This window comes from Lissotriton helveticus, chromosome 4_1, assembly GCF_964261635.1.
Source record: "Lissotriton helveticus chromosome 4_1, aLisHel1.1, whole genome shotgun sequence".
NCBI classification, from domain to species: Eukaryota; Metazoa; Chordata; class Amphibia; order Caudata; family Salamandridae; genus Lissotriton; species Lissotriton helveticus.
Window position 1 is genome coordinate 69,659,404 of NC_136063.1, and position 19,675 is coordinate 69,679,078.

The 19,675-nt window shown below is 48.5% G+C and overlaps 1 protein-coding gene across 2 annotated transcripts in view; it reads right to left on the reverse strand.

The window, feature by feature from the left end:
- Positions 1-19,675, reverse strand: part of CPSF1 (cleavage and polyadenylation specific factor 1) — a 235,407-nt gene that overhangs the window by 146,767 nt on the left and 68,965 nt on the right. For both annotated transcript variants that reach the window (XM_078686442.1, XM_078686443.1), the window contains exons 15-18: positions 10,147-10,221; positions 9,415-9,495; positions 7,275-7,361; positions 5,932-6,033 (exon numbers count right to left, since the gene is read on the reverse strand). In XM_078686442.1, coding sequence (XP_078542568.1) covers positions 5,932-6,033; positions 7,275-7,361; positions 9,415-9,495; positions 10,147-10,221 — 345 coding nt within the window. The remainder of the gene's footprint in view (positions 1-5,931; positions 6,034-7,274; positions 7,362-9,414; positions 9,496-10,146; positions 10,222-19,675) is intronic.

Genomic DNA, 19,675 nt, shown 5'->3' on the forward strand with positions numbered 1-19,675 from the left:
CTCGTGCTCCTGTGGGGCATGAAGCCCGACTGGTCCGGGTGAACCAGCGATTGGATCACCGCACCCAGGCGCGTGGCCAGTATCTTCCCCAGGACCTTCGTCTCGTAATTAAGGAGGGAGATGGGCCGGTACGAACTGCAATCCCCCTGTGGTTTCCCTGCCTTATGGATCACCACGATCGTGGCCAACCATAGGTCCCTCGGGAGCTGTCCATTCTCCCGCGCCTCGAGGAACATGTTGCACATGTAGGGTGCCGTGAGGCTAGCCACACATCCAAATTCTTCCGCTGGGAACCCGTTGGGCCCGGGGGCTTTCCCTGTCTGCAGGTCTCCCATAGCCTCCTCTACCTCTTTGACCGTGATATCTGCATCTAGCAGCTCCCTGTCTGCAGGCTCTAGTACCGGGAGCTGCAGAGGGGCCAGGAAAGCACGACACTCCTGTTCGTCCCTCGTCGTGTGCGACCGATAAATCTCTTCATAGTATCGCGCAAAGTCCTCCGCGATTGCCGAGTTTGTGGTGCTCACTGATCCATCCGCTCGTTCTATGTTCGACACCCAACTGCGGTCTCGGTCTCTCTTCTCCAACCAGGCGATCATTTTATTCGCCTTGTCTCCTAGATCGTACACCCTCCGCTGTGTGGCTAGCGTGTGTGACCTTGCCTGTTCCGTCAGGACGTCCCGTATTACTTTGCTCAAGAGGCGTGCCTTATGCAGTCTGTCACGATCCTGGGTCGGAGTGGTCCCTGTCCCGTTTTCCAGTGCCAGAAGCTCCGATTCCAATTGCTCCACCTGTACATGCCTGTCCTTGCGTCTCCGCCCCACCTCAGTCTGTACAAAGTCTCTGACTACAGTCTTGTATGCCTCCCACACTATCCCGGGGGAGTCCACTGACCCTACTTTGTCCTCAAAGTACAAAGCAACCCTCTCTCTGAACCTCTCCTGGAAATCACCGTCTCTGAATATAAAGGAGTCAAGCCTGGGTGGGGCGCTCCAATCCCGCTTGGGCCCCAACAACTGCACCCCCACTGGCGCATGGTCAGAGATCCCCCTAGCCTTGTGATGGCCGTCACGAAACAGGTTCACGCCATCTGCCTGTGTGAATATATAATCTATCCTAGAAGAGGACCCATGAGCTGCGGAGACATGTGTGTACTGTCGTAGGTGCGAGTTATGTGTTCTCCACAAATCGATCAGGCCCAGTGCCTGAACAAAGTCCCTAAGGTGGCTCACCCCTCCCCTACCCAGTGTAGACGTTGATCTGTCTCGTTCTCTATCCATCACCTCATTCATCTCCCCTCCCAAGACAAGTATTCCTGGAGGCATTTCTAGCAGGAGCTTCCCCACATCCGGAAGCGTGGATGCATGCAGCTTCGGAGGAACATATAGTGAGCAAAGGTTCAAGATGCGACCCTCCCATTTCACAGACAGTGCCACAAAGTGGCCCAAGGGATCTGACCAGCATCGCCCCAGGACCAACGGTATGGAGTTCTTAATGAGTATGCCCACTCCCCTAGATCCGGATGTGAAACCCGCGTGAGCACGGAGAGTGTAACCAAATCTGTCTAGGGCCTTGCAGTGGTTCCCTAGTAGATGCGTCTCCTGTAGGAGGACAACATCTGGGGCGTGTCTGCGGAGGTACTGCAGTAACACAGTGCGTTTGATCTTATTCTGCAAGCCGTTCACATTCCAGGATAGGACGTCTATGTGCTGCGCTTTACATGTGGGTGACTTTGCCATTGTATCTGTTGAATTGAATGGGCAATGCCCACCTCTCCCCCCCCCATCCCCTCCCCACCCGTTCCCTGTGTGTGTCGATGGAGTCAACGCCTGTAAACAATGCAAAAGCAAAAGACAACACCCAAAACATTCCCACCTAACCTTCCCCTGAACAACCCCCCACCCTGCTACCCTGCTACTCCGGCCAACCGTGCCAGACATCCCCAACAAGCAGAGCGCCTGTAGCCCTTAGAACGATAAACTCAGGGGTGAGCAGAGCAACCAAGTTCAGCATTCAGGGCTTCCCTCCTAACGCCCCCCCCCCCCCCTCTCGCAGTCTGATAAACAGTCCGACGAGCATCCCAGGCTAGTTCAGTGTCATGTATTAAAGTAAGTGCCTCCCATGATTCAGCTCTGGTTCCCCGCCCGAGTGGCTGCTAGCAATATAGTCAAATACCTGTGCAGATTATCCATCAAGTCTCGTAGAGGCCACTGCGCAGGCCGAGGCCTCTCCCCATACAAAGCCAGCCTACCATGCTGACAATCATCGCTACCCCCAACATTGCGAGGCTGCAAAATCCTACCAGTGCGAGTCCATATAGTCCACCTCCTCACTCCAGGTCCGGCGAGGCCGAGAGTCTGCGGGTCCTTCTTGTAGTCTGTTGGTGCTGGTTCTATCGTTGCCGTCGCGCCCTCCCCGTCGACCCCATCGATGAGGCCGGAGACTGGGAGGCCGGGCTCCTCCAGCTTCCGTCCCGGTCCGGGCCCCCCCGCTGTTGTTGATGGCGCTCTTCCAGCCAGCTATGGGCCTCTTCTGGGGTGTTAAAGAAGACGGATTTTCCCTCCACCAGGACCTTCAATCGCGCCGGGAAGAACATCCTGTAGCGGAGGCCATGCTCTCGGAGTCGCCTCTTAACCGCGTCAAATGATCTACGCTCCTGCTGGACCTTGAGGGTGAAGTCAGGAAAGAAGCGTATCGTAGCATCCTCCACACGTAGATCTCCATGTTGCCGCGCCGCTTGTAGGATTGCATCCCTGTCCCTATAGTTTAGTATCCGCGCGATGATGGTTCTCGGCGAGGCCCCTGGTGGCGGCGGCGGCGGGATCGGCGCCCTGTGCGCCCGCTCTATGACAAAGAGCTTAGACAGACGCTTGGGTTTCAGGGTGTTCAGAATGAGATCCTCCAGGAACAGTTCTACGCTGGCCCCTTCCATTTTCTCCGGCACACCTACCACCCTGAGGTTGTTCCTTCGGGCTCTTCCTTCCTGGTCCTCCAGCCGTGCCGCCATTTGCCTCTGTTGGTGCGTGAGTTGTTGGACCTGTTGTTGCAGCGTTTTGGCGGTTCCCTAAAGGTCCGTGATGGCGGTAGCATTTTGCGTAGCTTTTTCGGACGTTTTGTTCAGGTCCGCCCGCTGAAGCGTCAGTTCAATAGACATTTTGTCTATCTTAGATTCCAGTGTGGTGCCCAGTGACTGAATGGCCTGCATGATGGAGGAGAGAGACGGCTCTCTGGGCTCTTCAGACGACCCGGGGTGGGGCTGACCGCTGCTGTCCGGGTCCGCCGTGTAATTGTCCATGGTGTTGGACTGGGTCACTGTGGGTTTCTTGTTCCGCATGGCCGCTAGAGAGAGCACGCGGCAATTTTCAGGCCCTCCGCCAGTCCCTCGTACCCGGTCGTCCCAGAGAGGAGCGGGAACAAGCCTTCTTAGCCCCACACTGCTTGTGCGCCCGGGTCTGGACCAGCCGCCCCCCCTGGCACCCCCCCGCCGCCGGTCTCCCACAGTGCCCTGCTGTCCGGGGGGGTCTCGCGCTGGATTAGCGGGTCTCGCCGCCCTGTGGCCGCACCTCGTGGCCGGCCGGGCCGGTCTTCACGTCCCTCACCCACTGCAAGGGGGGGGGGGGCGGCTGGTTGCACCCCCTCTCCGCACAGGGGTGAGAACAAAGTTCGCTGTATGCCACTTCCCGTCTCCCCCGGTGGATACGAAGGGGTGGGGGGGGAGCCCACGTTCGATGCCTCCGATCCAGAAAGAGAGGAGGAGGCCTCCCCTCGCCACACGCAGGAGTCCCCCGGGGCCGGGAATGGCAAAGACCGCCACCTCACCTCCACGTCTCGGCCTGGTGAACACTGGAGGCCGGTGCTTCAAAGGCGGGCATCTCCCGCCCAGGTCCGTCCTTGTTTCTCCGCCTCCCGGGGTCGGATCGAGACCGGGGAGGCAGCGGCAGGCGTCGGAAGGGTAGATCTCCCTTATGCCGGTACTGGATGCCGTCTGTCTGCCGGATAATTAGCGGATTTCGGGGGTTCTTGGGTTCGCCACTGGAGCGCCGCAGATCTATGCGGCCATCTTAGTCGCCACCAGCGGTCCTCAGCACATTTAGCACTGAAAGGAGATGGAGTTCTCTTGTGTTTAAGGACCATGAAACAAGTCAGATTGGTGTCAGGATCCAGGCAGCCTCCCTCTTAAAAGACGCAGTCTCCTCCACTGAAGAAGGTGTCAAAGGTGAGTATATAGACATTGATCTGTCAAGTGAAAAGCCAGCGTTGAGAGACTTGATGTCTAATAGTATGACATAAACAAGGTTGGCAAGACTGGGACACGAGAGTGTCTTGACGTCGGCAACTTCCTTGATCGTTGACAGTTATGGTTCGATGTCAGCTTCAAGATGGATCCTCCATTAGAAGGTTAGAATTAAGCCATTATCGGATAATGACGCTATTTAACACCTATGTGGCCCTCTTGGCAGGTGTTACTAGAGCTTTTGGTTTTTGTCCAGTGTCCTACGCAGACGATACGCAGCTGCTCTTCCCTTTTAAACATCTTACTCCGGAAATCCTTCTATCCTTTTCCGAGGGGATGAAGGCAGTTGCAAGATGGATGTCTTCCAACTTTCTTCAGTGCAACGTTGGAAAGACAGAGGTGATGCTCTTTGGTAAAGCCAGGATTCAATGGTCCCCTGAATGGTGGCCTTCTGATTTGGGTCCAGTCCCTGAGCCTAAAACAATAATCAAGAACCTGGGAGTCAGACTGGAACCGGAGCTAACCATGAAGCAAAATGTTAACACCACCGTAGGATCCTGCTTTCATGTGATTGGCCTTCTCCGTAAAATCTTCCCTTTCCTCCCTGACTCCCATAGGAAAACCCTTGTTCAGGCTCTGATCATCAGCCGGCTTGATTATTGTAATGGGCTCTTGGCAGGTGCAAGTGAGGAGGTTTTGGACCGTTTGCAGGTGGTGCAAAACACAGCAGCCAGGCTGGTGCTAAATGCACCCCCCAGATCCCCTTCCAAACCACTACTTCATAAACTTCACTGGCTACCAATTCGTCAGCGAGTGAAGTTTAAGACTTGCTGCACTATCCATAAAGGCCTCAATCAATTAGGACCTGAGTATTTGGCGAACAAATTTGTTCCTTATGCCCCCACTCGTGCCCTCAGATCCAGCGACCAATGGTTATTAGTTGTCCCTAAGATAACTAAAAGTAGGCTGGGTGGTAGGGCTCTATCTGTCGTGGGTCCCAAACTATGGAACTCACTTCCGCTGTCATTGAGGCTGTGTAAAGACCACCTTCAATTCAGAAAATATCTAAAAACTTTTCTGTTTGGTTCTTTTTAATTGGCTCCATGTTCACAGTACTTTAACTTTCTGCACCTTTTTCAGTTTCTGTACCGGCAGTTACAGCGCGGAGATACTCCTTTGGGAGTTTATTCATAGCGCTTTATAAGCCCATAAATAAATAAATAAAATGATCGTGAGCGTTAAAAGATTTTATGTTTTTTCTACCCTGCTTCCTGGATTTTCCTCTTTCTAGATCCCCTTCATTTGAAGTCCTTTGGAGCGGAAGGCTTAATCATGGATTCTCCCCTGGAGGCTCTTTCACTTCTGTTCTTGCACTTGGCTCTGACATCATGTAACTTTCGTCTCAGGCCTGCCTTTTTCTTTAGAATGTTTTGGGCGTGTTTGTATAAAATTCACATTCTGATGAAGCAGGAATCTGAGTGGCACACTGCACAGACCTGGTGGGGTAAGATGAAACTCATTCCTCCCACAAGAAATTGAGGAAAAGTGAAGGCCTTCTAAGGACTCTCAAGGGGAGAAAAAGTTTGACTGAAGAGGTTAGCTAGCATGACAACACACAGAGAGTAACAAAGTTCCTGTCTGCCCATGTAGGCAGCACTGGTGCATTAATTAATGGCTTCCGCTCCACAGAGTGCTCTTACCATGGTGGAGTCATCTCGGCTGAGGATCAGGAATCCGTGTCTCTTGTTCTCATCCAGCCCCTCAGAAGTGCCACTTTCTTTCTCACTTTCTGACTTTCGTTGCTGTGAAGAGAAAAATGCCAACCAACTCATTCAGTGTGCAACTTTTTAAATTCCACTAAATTTTTCAACCATTCCTACCTGTTTTTCTTATTTTCGGTTTCCCTCCTACGATACTACTATATGAGAGATGATGCACTGAGCATCACGCCAGGGCCTGAGTGAGGCCCCAGTCCAGGCGCTAGCTGGTAAGCCTTGATTAACCCCCTTGTTACACTCACCTGCCCTGTTAGTTTGGCACAAGGTTTGTTGCATGGGTGACGTATGTAAAAATCATATATACATAATAATCCCACAATTACCCAATTGGTTTTGTAGGACTGTTGATAGAGAATTGGTTGGTTGTTGTCCTATCTTTGTATGTGGTATAAATGGCTAACACTGTATAATATCCTTTACAGGAAACTACCAGTGAATCCCTACTTTGAACTTATATTTGGGCCACTGGTTTTGAATCTTGGTATAATTTACAATTCCAATTATCACTTTGAGCACTTAAGCAGGAGCACATGTTATACAGGACCTGAGGAATACCTCAACAACTCTGAGGAGAGCCAAAGGAAGAAACATGTCAACCAACCTGTTTGAAGAAATCAAGCATGCATGAGTAAGCCCTTCTGGCCCACTGCCTGGTTTTAATCCTGACCCAAAGACACATGAATAAATTGTTTTGCGTATCTTAGAGCCAGTTTTAAATTACACACCCTTCACTCACGCCCTGCTTCACTCACCATGTTGTGCTAATTTAAAAAGGTATTTATCATACCTCTGAAAACATCAGTGAGCTTCTTTCTCTAGTGAGAGGGTTGGAGTCGGCACCGTGACTAGGCATCACTGTGCGAGAAGGTTCCCAATGATGAAGCATGCCACCTTAGGTGAGTGAGGGAATTGGTACTTAAAAGGGAATACCCCACATCATTTAGGTACCCCAATTATCTTTTATTTTCTCTCTCTCTCTATTAGATCCAGGTGTTAATTTGTGGTTGACATGAGTATTAGAGAGTCAGCTCCTGCTGGTCTTTAAATCTCCCTTGTGCTTTTGGTTAGGAAGATTAAAGAATACATGGATCTGGAAGTGAATATTAGGCAGGAAAATCACCTGTCTGCTATCACAATACATTTATAGGAGTCTAAAACATTTAGAAGCAAATAAACATAAATGAAGTGTGATTTCCCTATTACTTTATTTGATTTTTTGGCAACACTTGAATAACAGCTAAACACTAAACGACACAGGAACCTACCTCATCCTTCTTTGAGGAGATCACTGTCCACATGTCATGGCAGCCCGGGAGTTCAAAGGTGGTGACCACCTGGGGCCGGATACTTTTCTGCGAAGGAGACAGACAAATACAAATTATCAGAGTTCCTGTCAAATTAGAAAGATGTCAGAAAGGAAGGTAGTCAATGAGGTATGTCCCAGTAATAAAGCTTGTTTGTCGTGGGCTTCATATGAGGAGTGGAAAGGAGACGATTGCCCGGAGGCTGGTGATAGGGCCTTTAAACTTTTATTTTTACCCGAAAGCTTTTTCTGCAAGGGCTTCATCATAATGTCATCAAGCTTAGAAGCATGCCATCCCCCGGATGACAGCCCTTGGAAGCCACATCAGTTTAATGTTATTAGTAGAATGAGGCAGACAGATTATATCCCTCAATACTACTTGTCAGTGGAGTCACAGACCCCAGGTGGGACTCTGCTCAAGCAAATACGCTGCATAAACAGGTTCCGGGAGGGACTGCACATCAGTTGCCTATGCCGCAAACACAGATTCCGGGTGGGACTGTGGGTTAGTTGACCACCCCACATACACATATACTGGGTGGGATGATGCCTCAGCTGACTACGCTACATATACAGATTCCAGGTGGGACTGTGCCTCAGCAGACTAAGTGGGGTGGGACATTGCCTCAGGTGACAACACTGCATACACAGATTCCTTGTGGGACTGTGCCTCAGCTGACTATGCTACATACACAGATTCCGGATGGGACTGTGGCTCAGTCGATTATACTGCATACGTAGATTCCGGGTGGGCTGTGCCTCAGTCAATTATACCGCATACACAGATTCCGGGTGGGACTGTGGCTCAGTTGACTAATGCTACACACACAGATTCCGGGTGGGACTGTGCCCTAGTTGACTTCGCTGCATACACAGATTGCGGGTGAGACTATGCCCTAGCTGACTACACTGCATACACAGATTCTGAGTGGGACTGTGCCGCGGCTGACTATGCAGAATATAGATTCCAGGTGGGACTGTGCGTCAACTGACTATGCAACAAACACAGATTCTGGGTGGGACTGTGCCTCACGTGACTACGCAGGGTGGGACTGTGCCTCAGCTGACTATGCTGAATATAGATTCCAGGTGGGATTGTGCCTCAGCTGACCACGCTGCATACATAGATTCCAGGTGGGACTGTGGGTCAGTTGTCTACTCCATATATGGATCCTAGCTGGGATTATTGCTCAATTGACTACGCTGCATACACAGATCCAGGTGCGACTTACTCTGCTAACTACGTAGCACACGCAGGTCAGGGGAGGGACTATGGCTCAGCTGACTGCACATATAAAGACTGAAGGTAGAACATGGCACAGGTGCTTTGTCCCAAGCTGTCTACAAGTAGCTGCAATGGTCTCTGAAGCCTCTTTGGTTTACCTTGGCTGACGCTGTAGCGCAGGTACCAGACCTCGCAGATACCTAGCTGACACAGGCCTTTGATAAGTGTCAAGTCCACACACTTTAGAAACTGTACCTCTCCCCCAACATCGCTGTTTCCATAATGTAACCAACAGCATCAGGACATGTTACCCCAAGCCAAAGAATTCCCACTGGGACCCTCGTTCTTGAGCTCCACTAGACTCAAAAAATTACCACTGACCCACAGTGTATGTCAGTCTCACTCACCCGACCCTGTCTCCGTTTGTAAGTAAATGAAATCTGTGACAGGCTTAACCAGAGTCTCTTCAAGATGGTAGTACAAACAGTACCCAATAACTCACCATTCTTTATGGGCAGCTGGAAGGCTCTTGAGGTGGTTAGGTGGCGGAACTGTTAAGACAAGCACCCTCGGCACGGTTTTGTGAACGTGTACCAACATGCCGCTGTATGTTCTTGGGCAGGCCTGAGTTTTTCCCAAGGGTCTTCACCCCCATGCAAACTCGCTGCATGCGCTTCCCTTTTGCTTATTTTTTTAGGCAACATCAAACCTGGGTTTCGATGTCACAAGAACACACAAGGAGAAACCTTTCTGGGGGAAATAATTGGATATGCCCTCTCAATCATGCCTATCTGACTAAGATGCAGTGGCAGCAAGATGTGAGGTGTGGGCTAACAGCAACGCCACCGGGGATAACAAGAAGATGGTGAGTCCTTACCTGCAGCACAGACAGTGCACCATTCTTCCCGAAGCCAGAACAAACAACTATCTCCAAATCAGGCTCAATGCTGTCCTGAAACTGCAGAGGAAAGATGTGATGAGTATTAGACAACCACAGAGAGTAAGGTAGAGAAAAGTACCAGCAATTGGCTGAGAGAGAGAAAGGAAAAATGTATGGGAAGGAGGGGGAAAAGAAGCTGGAGCGATGCGCCAGAGAGGAAGGCAGAGCGATGCGCCAGAGAGGAAAGGAGAGCGATGCGCCAGAGAAGAAGGGGAAGCGGTGCATCAGAGATAAATGGGAGAATTGCTGAAAGAAGTAAGGAGAGGAAGGTACCAGAGATGAATGGAAAACACCACAGAGGAAATGACAGACATGCATCAGACAAAGGAAGAAAAGTCAGAAATGCATCATAGATATTTCCTTCCCAAAACAGAGGGGACTGGAGCACTTTTGTACAGCGATTTATACAACTAAAATCTGAAAGCACAGCTGTGGGTCCCTTTCTCCATGCACACACACTACAACCCTGTGTAGACCTTAGCTTCCAGCAGGCACTTGTTTATCTATCTCTGTTGGATAACGGAGGGGTTCTCTGCATTGACAAATGATAGTAAATATCACCAGAGTGATTAACCTGTGCTTACTCCGTAAGCCAGGCCTCGACCCCCTGAGAACGATAGGAAAAATGCTAAGTATTTCCAGCCAAAGGGTGAAAAAAACAACACTTACTTCTTCAGAAAGAAAGGCTGGTTCACCCATGGATGCGTTAGTGCATGGACCAATGTTCAGGATGCTATCACAAACCTTTAAAAGAAATGTTCACAAAATAACTAACATTTCAGGGTATGCCTTCAACAGCAAAATATCAACACATCAAATTCCTTTTTTGCGCTTTTAGCTGTTGCAGATACAACAGGAACATGCTGGGATATTTATTAACGTGTGGGTCCGCCTTCACAAAACGAGACAGTATTTCAGAATGCAAAGCCATTCCAGTTCTTGTTTCAGCAACATAATAAACCTCCCAATAAATAACTAGTCTTACTTTTCTGAAGTTTAATGGTTATCAATACCCACAAAAATAAGCTCTAACGAAGTAAGGTCAATTTGTAACATTGTTATAGTGGGACCATTGCATGCACACTGAGGTTGTGAAGACACGGAGGACAAGAGAGGTCACCCCTTAAGGGCTAGACTGAAGCTTTGAAATTTGCTCTTGGAGGAAGTTGTGGGAAGAACCACGGTTTTCGGACACTACAGAGTAGAACTACCTTCAGTTTACTCAGACCTTAAAGGCTTAGGCCATAAACAAGAGCGGAATTGCTCATCCCTCAAAAGCAGCTGAGAATAGACATGCAGAGCTTTGAAGAGATGCTCCAATCTGAACAATCCATATTTTTGTTAGGAGAAACTCAGTCTCACAAGTGTTTATGGCTTCTACAGGCTAGTGACAGAATGATGAGAATGAATTTGCAAAATCTCTGCAAAAACATAAATTACATAGGATTGGTTTTGGCACAAGCTCACACCGCTTGCGTTTTAAAGAGAGAGTAAACAAATTGAAATTATGCCCAGGATCTTAATATTGTGGTGAGGAGCAGTAGGATGTTTGGATTCTGTGTCCCATAAGGGGTTAGAGAGGGAAAGGTAGAATGCTGGTTCTGCGGATTTCCTGACCGGGCCAAGCTCAGTATCGGGTCGCTGTGGTGAACAGTGGTGGATTGTGCCTGTGTGGACATGCGGTGTTCATGGCTTGGGGTCTTAATAGCTTTACATCCTCCCAGCTTTGGCAGCAAAAAATGAAGAAACCAAAGAAAAATTACGAGAGGTGGGAATCGTGGTTCTCTCACACGTTTATAAATGTCTTAATAGCATTTTAATAATAATGACGGTTGTGTGCATCAGGAATTCAGATTTAAACTCTGTGGAATTTGTATGTGAAACGTTTGGGGATTGGTCTCCTCCGATACAGAGTATGTGTGCATAGGAATATTTTTGGAAAGTAGGAAGTTTGCTAGAAAATAGTCTGTCAAACTGAGTTCCAGCACACCGTGGATATGGTGCATGTGTCCACATTAGTCATGTAGCAGCCAAATTCTCTTACTGTACTCTGAAATATATGGCGAGGACTTAAAAAAACAGTTGCTCTTTCACTTCAATTAAAGTCTGCTGACAAGAACACGATCTCTAATGATGGAGTTGGTGGGGAGGAAATGCACGTTTCCAAGGGGTTTTTCATACGGAACATTGTTAGAAACCATTTTAAGCCCCACACTAAGCCTTTTTAACATATGCATAACATTTGGAGGTACTTTAAATGGTATGTCACCATCATAGCACTTCAGCATGAAGTGTTGTGGAGAGAAGAAAACGGAAATATTTTGCATATTTATTATTTCAGACCCTAGGTATGGTGTGCCACAGCAGATCTATCAGTCATGTAGATTCCTTGACAAGTAACTAGATAACCTCTATTTAGCACTTCCAGTTACCTATACCCAGTTAAGCAGAGTGAGAGATTTGCAGACAGACCGGTTAGAGTACATTGCCGCTACCATGCCTTCATGAACAATCTACAAGTAAATGCTCTGATTTGGGAAAAGTATTTTCTTGCATTGAAGACCCCTTCATCTGCAGAAACTATTTCAAGGGGATTGTCTCCGCTAAACCTACAGATGGCCATGCAAACCCAGTCAGTTCCTGCGTTTGAACCGGGCATTGATCTGGATTGAAATATGGTGGACGATACCCATCAGGACTTGGAATTTGCGCTTGACCTCTCAATTGAGGTTTCCGAAGTCTATCCTCCCTGCTTGAATCCTCCCAATGCTTGCTTTGTTGAAGATGGTTTTGACTGAACTGATTGCAGTGAAAGACTCTGCTGTGGACCTTGCTGTTTCCAGAATTTAAATACTGTTTCATCTAACTTGATAGCCTTGGAAAGTTTGGTGTGCTCACCTAATACGAAAGACGACGTCAGGGGCCCAATGGGACCTCTTTGTGTTAAATATGTTGTCATGAATGAAATTCACCTTCGAGGATACGCTGGATGGCATTAGTACTGCTAAATAGATAACAAGCCAAACGATTGTTAAAGAGATCTCTATGACAATCTCCTAGACTTATAGGTCACTGGTGCACAACTCTTCCGACTCCTTCTCCCACCGGAGTATGACGTGGGAGAGAGACCTATGGGCCATGACTGAAGAGGACTAGAGGGGAGCAAGAGCATTCCCTACAGCAGCAGTTATTGCCTCACAGTATAGAACTATAGTACAGAAATATTTAGATCACACATGCCTAACACGGCAGACTGTGGTGGATGGCGCTGGTGGACTTCTCTCTCTAAGATGCTAGTGACAAGAGGGGGGGGGCTTTTACACAGAGTCTGGAGCTGTGATGTGGTGGGCAGGTTTTGGGAAGAGGTGCTCTCAATGCTCAGAGAAGTAATGGGTTGGCAGATACCACAAGACCCCAAATTGTTCCTGCTGCACATTAACACTGTAATCAGTACAGGTGTTTTTGTGTATCGGGCTTCTGGTGGCTAAACAGGACGTTGTCCAAAATTGGAAAGATCCAGTTCCCCGCGGTTAAAGGGGTGGAACACAGAGCTAGACTGATGTATGAGTTTGGCGAGGCTAGTAGCTGCGGTAAGGAGATGCCTTCTGAAGCATCACAAAATCTGGAGAGAAAGGGTGCACTATAGAGATATTGACTTGCAGTCCTATGACCAAAAGACTTGGTCCATAGATGCACAAATTCGTACTTACAAGGCCCAAAGATGATGGAATGAACAATGTTAGGAGTTTGGGGAAGAGGGGGTGAAGTAGGGAGGAGTGACTATGTTGACATGGATGTGGAAAGTTGGAAATTGACTATAATGTGAGACACACACGTTCCTTGTCTATCACTAAAATCTAATAAAAAGTGTTATTAAAAAAATAGATCACCATGATATCTCAAAGGAAGTGGCTGGTATGTCTCAAACTCTTTCCCACAGTAAAGCAATCAACAGAGGCTCTTTTTTTTGCTTACTTTTTATTTTCACAGTGCTCCGTCAACTATACATGGAGGACACCTTACAGTTTATCATCAATCAGTAAGTCACATCAAATGTTATTTGACTCAATTACAGTAACAAGGTTGTAGTGATTATATTCCTATACTTAATGTCCCTTCCTACAGACCCGGATATGCCTGCCAATCGCCCCATACCTTTTTCCATTTACGTAGGCACCCTCTGCTTATGTATATTGTATGTTCAGCTCGCCAGCACCAATCCACATCTGTTTTCCAGTAAGCCACTCTCATTGGAGGAGCTGCCTCCCCAGCACCTCACTATATTGCGCTTTGCCACCACCAGGGCCAGTGCCAACCATAATTGTTCGTATCTAGGCCAAGTCTCTTCCCCTGGGATAAGTAACACATACCGTTTGATTCAGGAGGTACCTCCAACCCTACCACCTCTGCCATGATCCTCCCAAGCTTGGGTCAGTATTTCTGGATTAACAGGCATTCCAACAGCAAGTGATAAAAGGTTCCTCTCTGTCCACAGCCTCTCTGGCAGAGTGTATTTTTCATGCGTCCCAGGCGATGCAACAGTGGCCTGGAGTAGTATATCCTATGTAAAACCTTCAGCTCGATCAGCCAGAAGCGGGAACGTATGACCACCGCCCCCGGTGTAGCTATTTCCCAATCTTCGTCATCAATTGGACCAAGGTCATTCTCACAAGCCGCCCTCAGTGGCCCCAGTGGGTCTGGAGAATTTTTCATCAGTTTCGTATAAATATTGCCTTGTCTGCCAGTGGTTCTGTCAGCAACCAATCTTCCAATGGAGCTGCCTCAACCAATTCATCCCCTTCACAGATATAACCTTAAAGTGCGTGTCCCAACTGTAAATAGCTGAGCCATTCCCCATCCCAGAGGTCATACTCTTATGGTAGCGAGGTGAACGTGATGTTTGCTTGACGCCCTCCATATGTCGCCCAGTCTTTCAAGGTCTATCAGTTCCCATTTGTCAAATCCTGATGGCTGCCCCACTCCACAGAGATCACTTACCCAGAGCAGGGTCATCCTCCGTCAATCTTCCTTCCCCTCCCAACCCAAACCCTTCCAGGCCTCCTGGCATGTCCTTACCACTGTTTGCGTATGTACAGGCAACCCCTTTCCCTTTTCCGAATATACAGTAGCGGTGGATATCGCTTTGTGCCATGGCCAGTCTGTCTACTCAATAGGCGGGACCCGCACGTTCCCGGAACACTCAGTCATTCACTGTGACCAATTGGGCAGCCCAATCAGAGGATGACTTTATCAAACAGTCAAATGATTATGTAGTAAATCGATGTAAGCTGCCCTTTAAAGCTGGCAAAATATATTGTAATAGCAGAGAAATCTCACTCTTCACCAAATACGATAGATCTGTAAGAACAAATCTGCTCTCTAAGAAAAGATTACTGGGATTTTAAACAAATCCACACAAGCAGTTAAAAACAACCCGAGTGAGAGCATGTAACCCAAACCTAATTAAAATTAAATAGCTTGGTATCAACGTCCGCCCAGCTTGGGCAAAATCTACAAAACATGTTTCAGAAGCTGTATTTAGTTCTGCTCCATTTATAAAACTAAAAAAGAAAATGTTGATACTCTTCACGGGGAAGAAAATAGGTGATAAAGCAAGCAAACGCAAGGATGTCTCTTCCTTAAAGGATATCTCATTTTTCAAAGTGCAATAAATAAAAGGCAAGCATGAATCAAAATCTGGACTGTTAAACTGAAGTCGATTTTTATTGTAGTTTTCAGGCTTTTAAACCTCGAAAAGGAATCTGCTCAAAAGATCTGACCCCTCTGGGTTTTTGTATGGTTAATGGATGTGAACTAACTCAAGTTCAATTTTATTCAACAGAGGTTGCCTCAATAGTTCTAAGCTGAGCACAAGTTACAGGAATTAGGTATCGATTTATATGACGGGCTAGAGCAGAATAATAGAGTAACCAGTCTAAACTTTGTCTCTTAGGAATCAGCAATGCATAGCACCCACTCAAGCGGACCTCAATGATTCTCTTTGGCATTTTCCAGACCATAGAAGGAAAAGTTCCTTTGAGGATGAACAATAAATGTGAAGAAAGAATTCAGATTCCTTGACTAAGTATAATGATAAATAAGATCTCCTATTCTTTTCAAGGGACCTGTATCACAAGGAATAGAATAACCTTCGGGCAGCCTAGCTACCTGGGTGCAAGTTAACTAGATAATAAATGGTATTCGCTAGTTACTGAATGCAAGTGGGTGTTAGCAGTGTGCACTGAGTGTATGCAGCCTTGGGCACTGTAGGAAGGTAGGATCCTTCTAGCATGGTTAGCCCACTTTTTGCCTGGAGTCTGTATTTTGGACTAGTCTGACTGGGATCCTGCTAATCAGGACTTCAGTTATTGTGCTTCTTCTCTAAATTCGACTATGGTAAGTACTTTGGTACCTTCCTAATTGGCTACTGGTGTACCCTTCTAAGTCCCTAGTATATGGCACTAAGGTACCCAGGGCTTAGGTACTGCAGTGGTCATGTATTGTGCCACCCCTGAGAGACCACTCAAACTGTGACAACAGGTCTACCATTGCAGCCTGTGTAAGCTGGTGCTAGCACCACGCACAACAGATATATGTTTACTTATATGTTATATCTGAGGTCACTGCACTTAACACCTATAATCCACCCCTAGGATAGGCCTTTCTATCCTGAAGGCAGGCTGCTCGGTGATAAGTGTGAAAGTGCCCAGCATGAGCAACACACCCCCTACAAACCTAGGAGTCAATTCTCCAGGCTTTTTTAAGTGTGGTCAGCCATTTTATACATATAGTGGAAATCAAGTCAATTCCGAGATGTCAAACTAAATATTGTCTGCACCGAAACCAGTCATGTTTGGTATCAAACATGTTGGAATCCTACCCCAACACAATTCCAGTGCAGGATGTAGAATACCATGTACTGGGGTGGCTCCCCCAGGGTCCCACCCCAGTATGCCTGGTACCAGCCTTTAAGGGTCTAGCAGTAAGCTAGTGCTACTGTCGACCACAGACACGAGTCTGCCCTCATGCTGCTGAGTCAGGCTCGAGTAGGGGAAGGTAGAACAATAGGTTTTCTGTCACAGGGAGGTGTCATCATCTCCAAGAAAGGACTTAGTGTATTGAGTGGGGGTGCTTGCCAGCACCACCAAACTGCTTTGAAGGCACATTGGGAATCAGTTCAGGGAGTTGTTGGCTCCCACTCTGGCATGAAACTGGACAAAGGACATGGGAGTATCCTCCACTCTGTCCAGCCCCTCCTCTGGGAGAGATCCCTGAATCGTTGCAATCCTTTTCTTTGGGTACTTAAGGGCTTACCTGTGGGTGGCTCTTCAGATTCGTCGTGAGACAAAATTCAAATTCAAAACTACTTCTACTTCAACCGTCTAGGCACTTGGGACCTCATTGGACTTCGCTCTGGGTACCGAGACTGCATCTGGAAGACTCGTGCTGCTCCTGGTCTCATCGTCCTACCAGTCTTCTGCGTCGTCTGTGCCTGTGCTCCATCCAGGTTTTTCTCCAAGCCTGTGGTAATCAAAGACAGCCGAAGGAATCTCTCTTGGAATGAAGGAGTCACTCATGCATCTGCAGGCACCGCAACTAAGCTGACCGGTCTGCTGCTCCTGAAGTCATTCGGACTTCGCAAGGCCCAGCAACACAGGTGGTGATTCTGCAACTCCCTCGAGGCCTGCAGGGTCTTCTCACCGAGTTTGAGGCCAGAATGCCTCATCGGAAGCGCTGGAACAGCACCCCTGCACCGTGTCGACTTGCCGTTCTCAAGGCTTGTTGACTCTATTCTCCAGAGATCTTTGGGCTCCAAGAAGCACCAGCACATCTTTCTACCATATTCTTCGCTATCGCTGCATCCTCTGCACTCTGCCCAGCGCACTCCTCCAAGACATTTCAGGTACATCACATTGAGCACTTCCCAATGGTTCCTGTACACACACGCTACTATGACGACTACTAACAGTATCCACCGATGATGAGGGTTCAGGGAGGGGGGAGGGAATAGGGGATTTCTTGTTAGTCTATTGGGCAAAGACACGCTAGGTTGCAGTTATAGGAGAGCCCACACACATGATCTGTCATCCTGCTTCACTGCCTGAGAACGCGACTCTGGGATTTTATTGGATGTTGGAGCAGCATGAAAAACGTTACTGACTCTATGTTCTATGTAACAAAACCCAATAAAAATGTGTTTAAAAAAAAATCACTGCATCCTCTGCACCATGGGCCTGCATCATTGGTTAGTTGCTCGAAGTCCTGTTTCGGCCTGTGGTTCTTCTTGAGGGTCTTCTTTGGCTCCAGTGGGCTCCCCTGCTTGCTCTCTTGCACTAGGTGAGTCCCTTAGGTCTTGACACTTTCTTCGTTTTCCATGTCTGTTGCTGCTGCCAAGGCTTGTTGGTGCTCCTGCAGGACACCTATGCCCTGGTTCTCGACTTCCGACATGGGACAGCTCATTAACGGCTCCTGGTCTTCCACAGCATTGCCTGGTCCTCACAGCTGCAGCGACAAGGTCACCATCAACTCTTCTGAATCTTCTGTCATCAGTGGTTCCTCCTGGTCACTCCAGAGTGGCATGTCCCCTCTTACAGGTACTCCTCTTCAAGAATCCACCCTGAGATTCCACCGGACTCTTTCACCTTCTTCACCAGCAGCATCTTCACTGAAGTCCTCTATTGTGGTCTACGGCGGTGTCAGACATTCACTTTGCACCTGGCTTCCCTGGTGTAGGTATCCTGGTTCCTGGGGTATCCACAGGTGAGGTGACTCTACAACCTTCCATCTTCCATGGGGTTTCTTCAGGGTACTCTGGGAAGGGTCATTCTTCAAAACTGCAACTGAGACTTCCCCATCGACTTGCATTCAGTACGCGGCTGCGTTTCCACTGTGCATATGGCATCTGTGGGGTTCCTGGGTACTCCACTTTAGTGGTTCCTTGGGTCCCCGGCTCTTCTACGTTTTCTCGGTCCAGTCTTGACTTCAGTCGCAGTTGGGTTTCCACTTTATTAGTATATGGTTTGGTCTCTCCCTGGAGACCACTGTGAATTTGTGCTACTTACCTGGTCTTCTTTTGATGTATTGTATTTTTTTTTTATTACAGAGTTTTAAATAGCACAAACTTGACCCGGTATCGGGTATGTTAGAAATGGGGATCTCTAGTTGGCAATGGCTGGCGCCAATGTCCAAATAGGGGCCCTTCTTCCGAAGTCAGGGCAAGTGGGCTACTCCTGGTGAGAACCCCTGCTCAACCCTGTGGTAAAGTAGCACGAGCAGTTAAGCCTATTCGCGCTGTGGCACTGATTAGCAGTGGCACGGCGCCCAGAGCATCTAAATCCAGCCAACATAAAAGAGAGGAAGCGAAAAGAGGAAGGACCCACGCCAATGATGCCAGGTGTAACGCGTGTCTCATACAGCTGAAATGTGGGGAGAACTAAACATCCCCTTGGGAGTTCTCATCACTAAGGCGGAAAAATCTGGACAGACCATTAGCATTGGCATTGGCGTGTTCTGTACCAGGGAGTGTTCCCCGTGAAATCCATACACTGTAGGAAAATGGACCACCTCAACAACTTGGGATTCTCACCCCTCATCTGCATCAACCATCAAGAGGGTCAAGATGGCCGCCTGGTAGGAGCTCTAGTCCGGAGCTCCTAGTGCTTGGGATCCCTTTCATGGAATTATCCCGGATAGCACCCATCTCCGTCGAGGAAATCGTCGAGGAAAACAAGTAACTGGATGTACAACAAGTAACCGGATTAACCACAAGTAACTGGATTGTAATAAAGACACACGTACGTGCAGAACTGACGGCTGGACCCCTGCAGCTCTGGCGGCTGGATCCCTACTGCCCTCACCGGAGCAACGTCGGAGCCCTGGGCGGTGGGGAGAACCCACTGTGGACACGGCTGCTGCTCAGACGCTGGACGTCGAAGGAGCTGGAGTCCTGGATCGCCTGGAGACGTCGGTCGGCTGAGGGGCGCGAGTCGGAGGAGGGCTCCCGTGGCTGCACCGGACCTGAGGGGGTTCCGCTGGGATCCCGCACCGCTGGCCACGTCTGGTGCGCACCGTGAGTGCTGTGTCACTACCGGTCAGTGGGAAGCTCCGCAGAGTGCACACTTTCAGACTTCGTGTTTCTCCCGGTGTGGAGGATCGCGGTTGCGGGCTCTGGGGGTGAGAGCGCCAGCGGCTCGCTTGC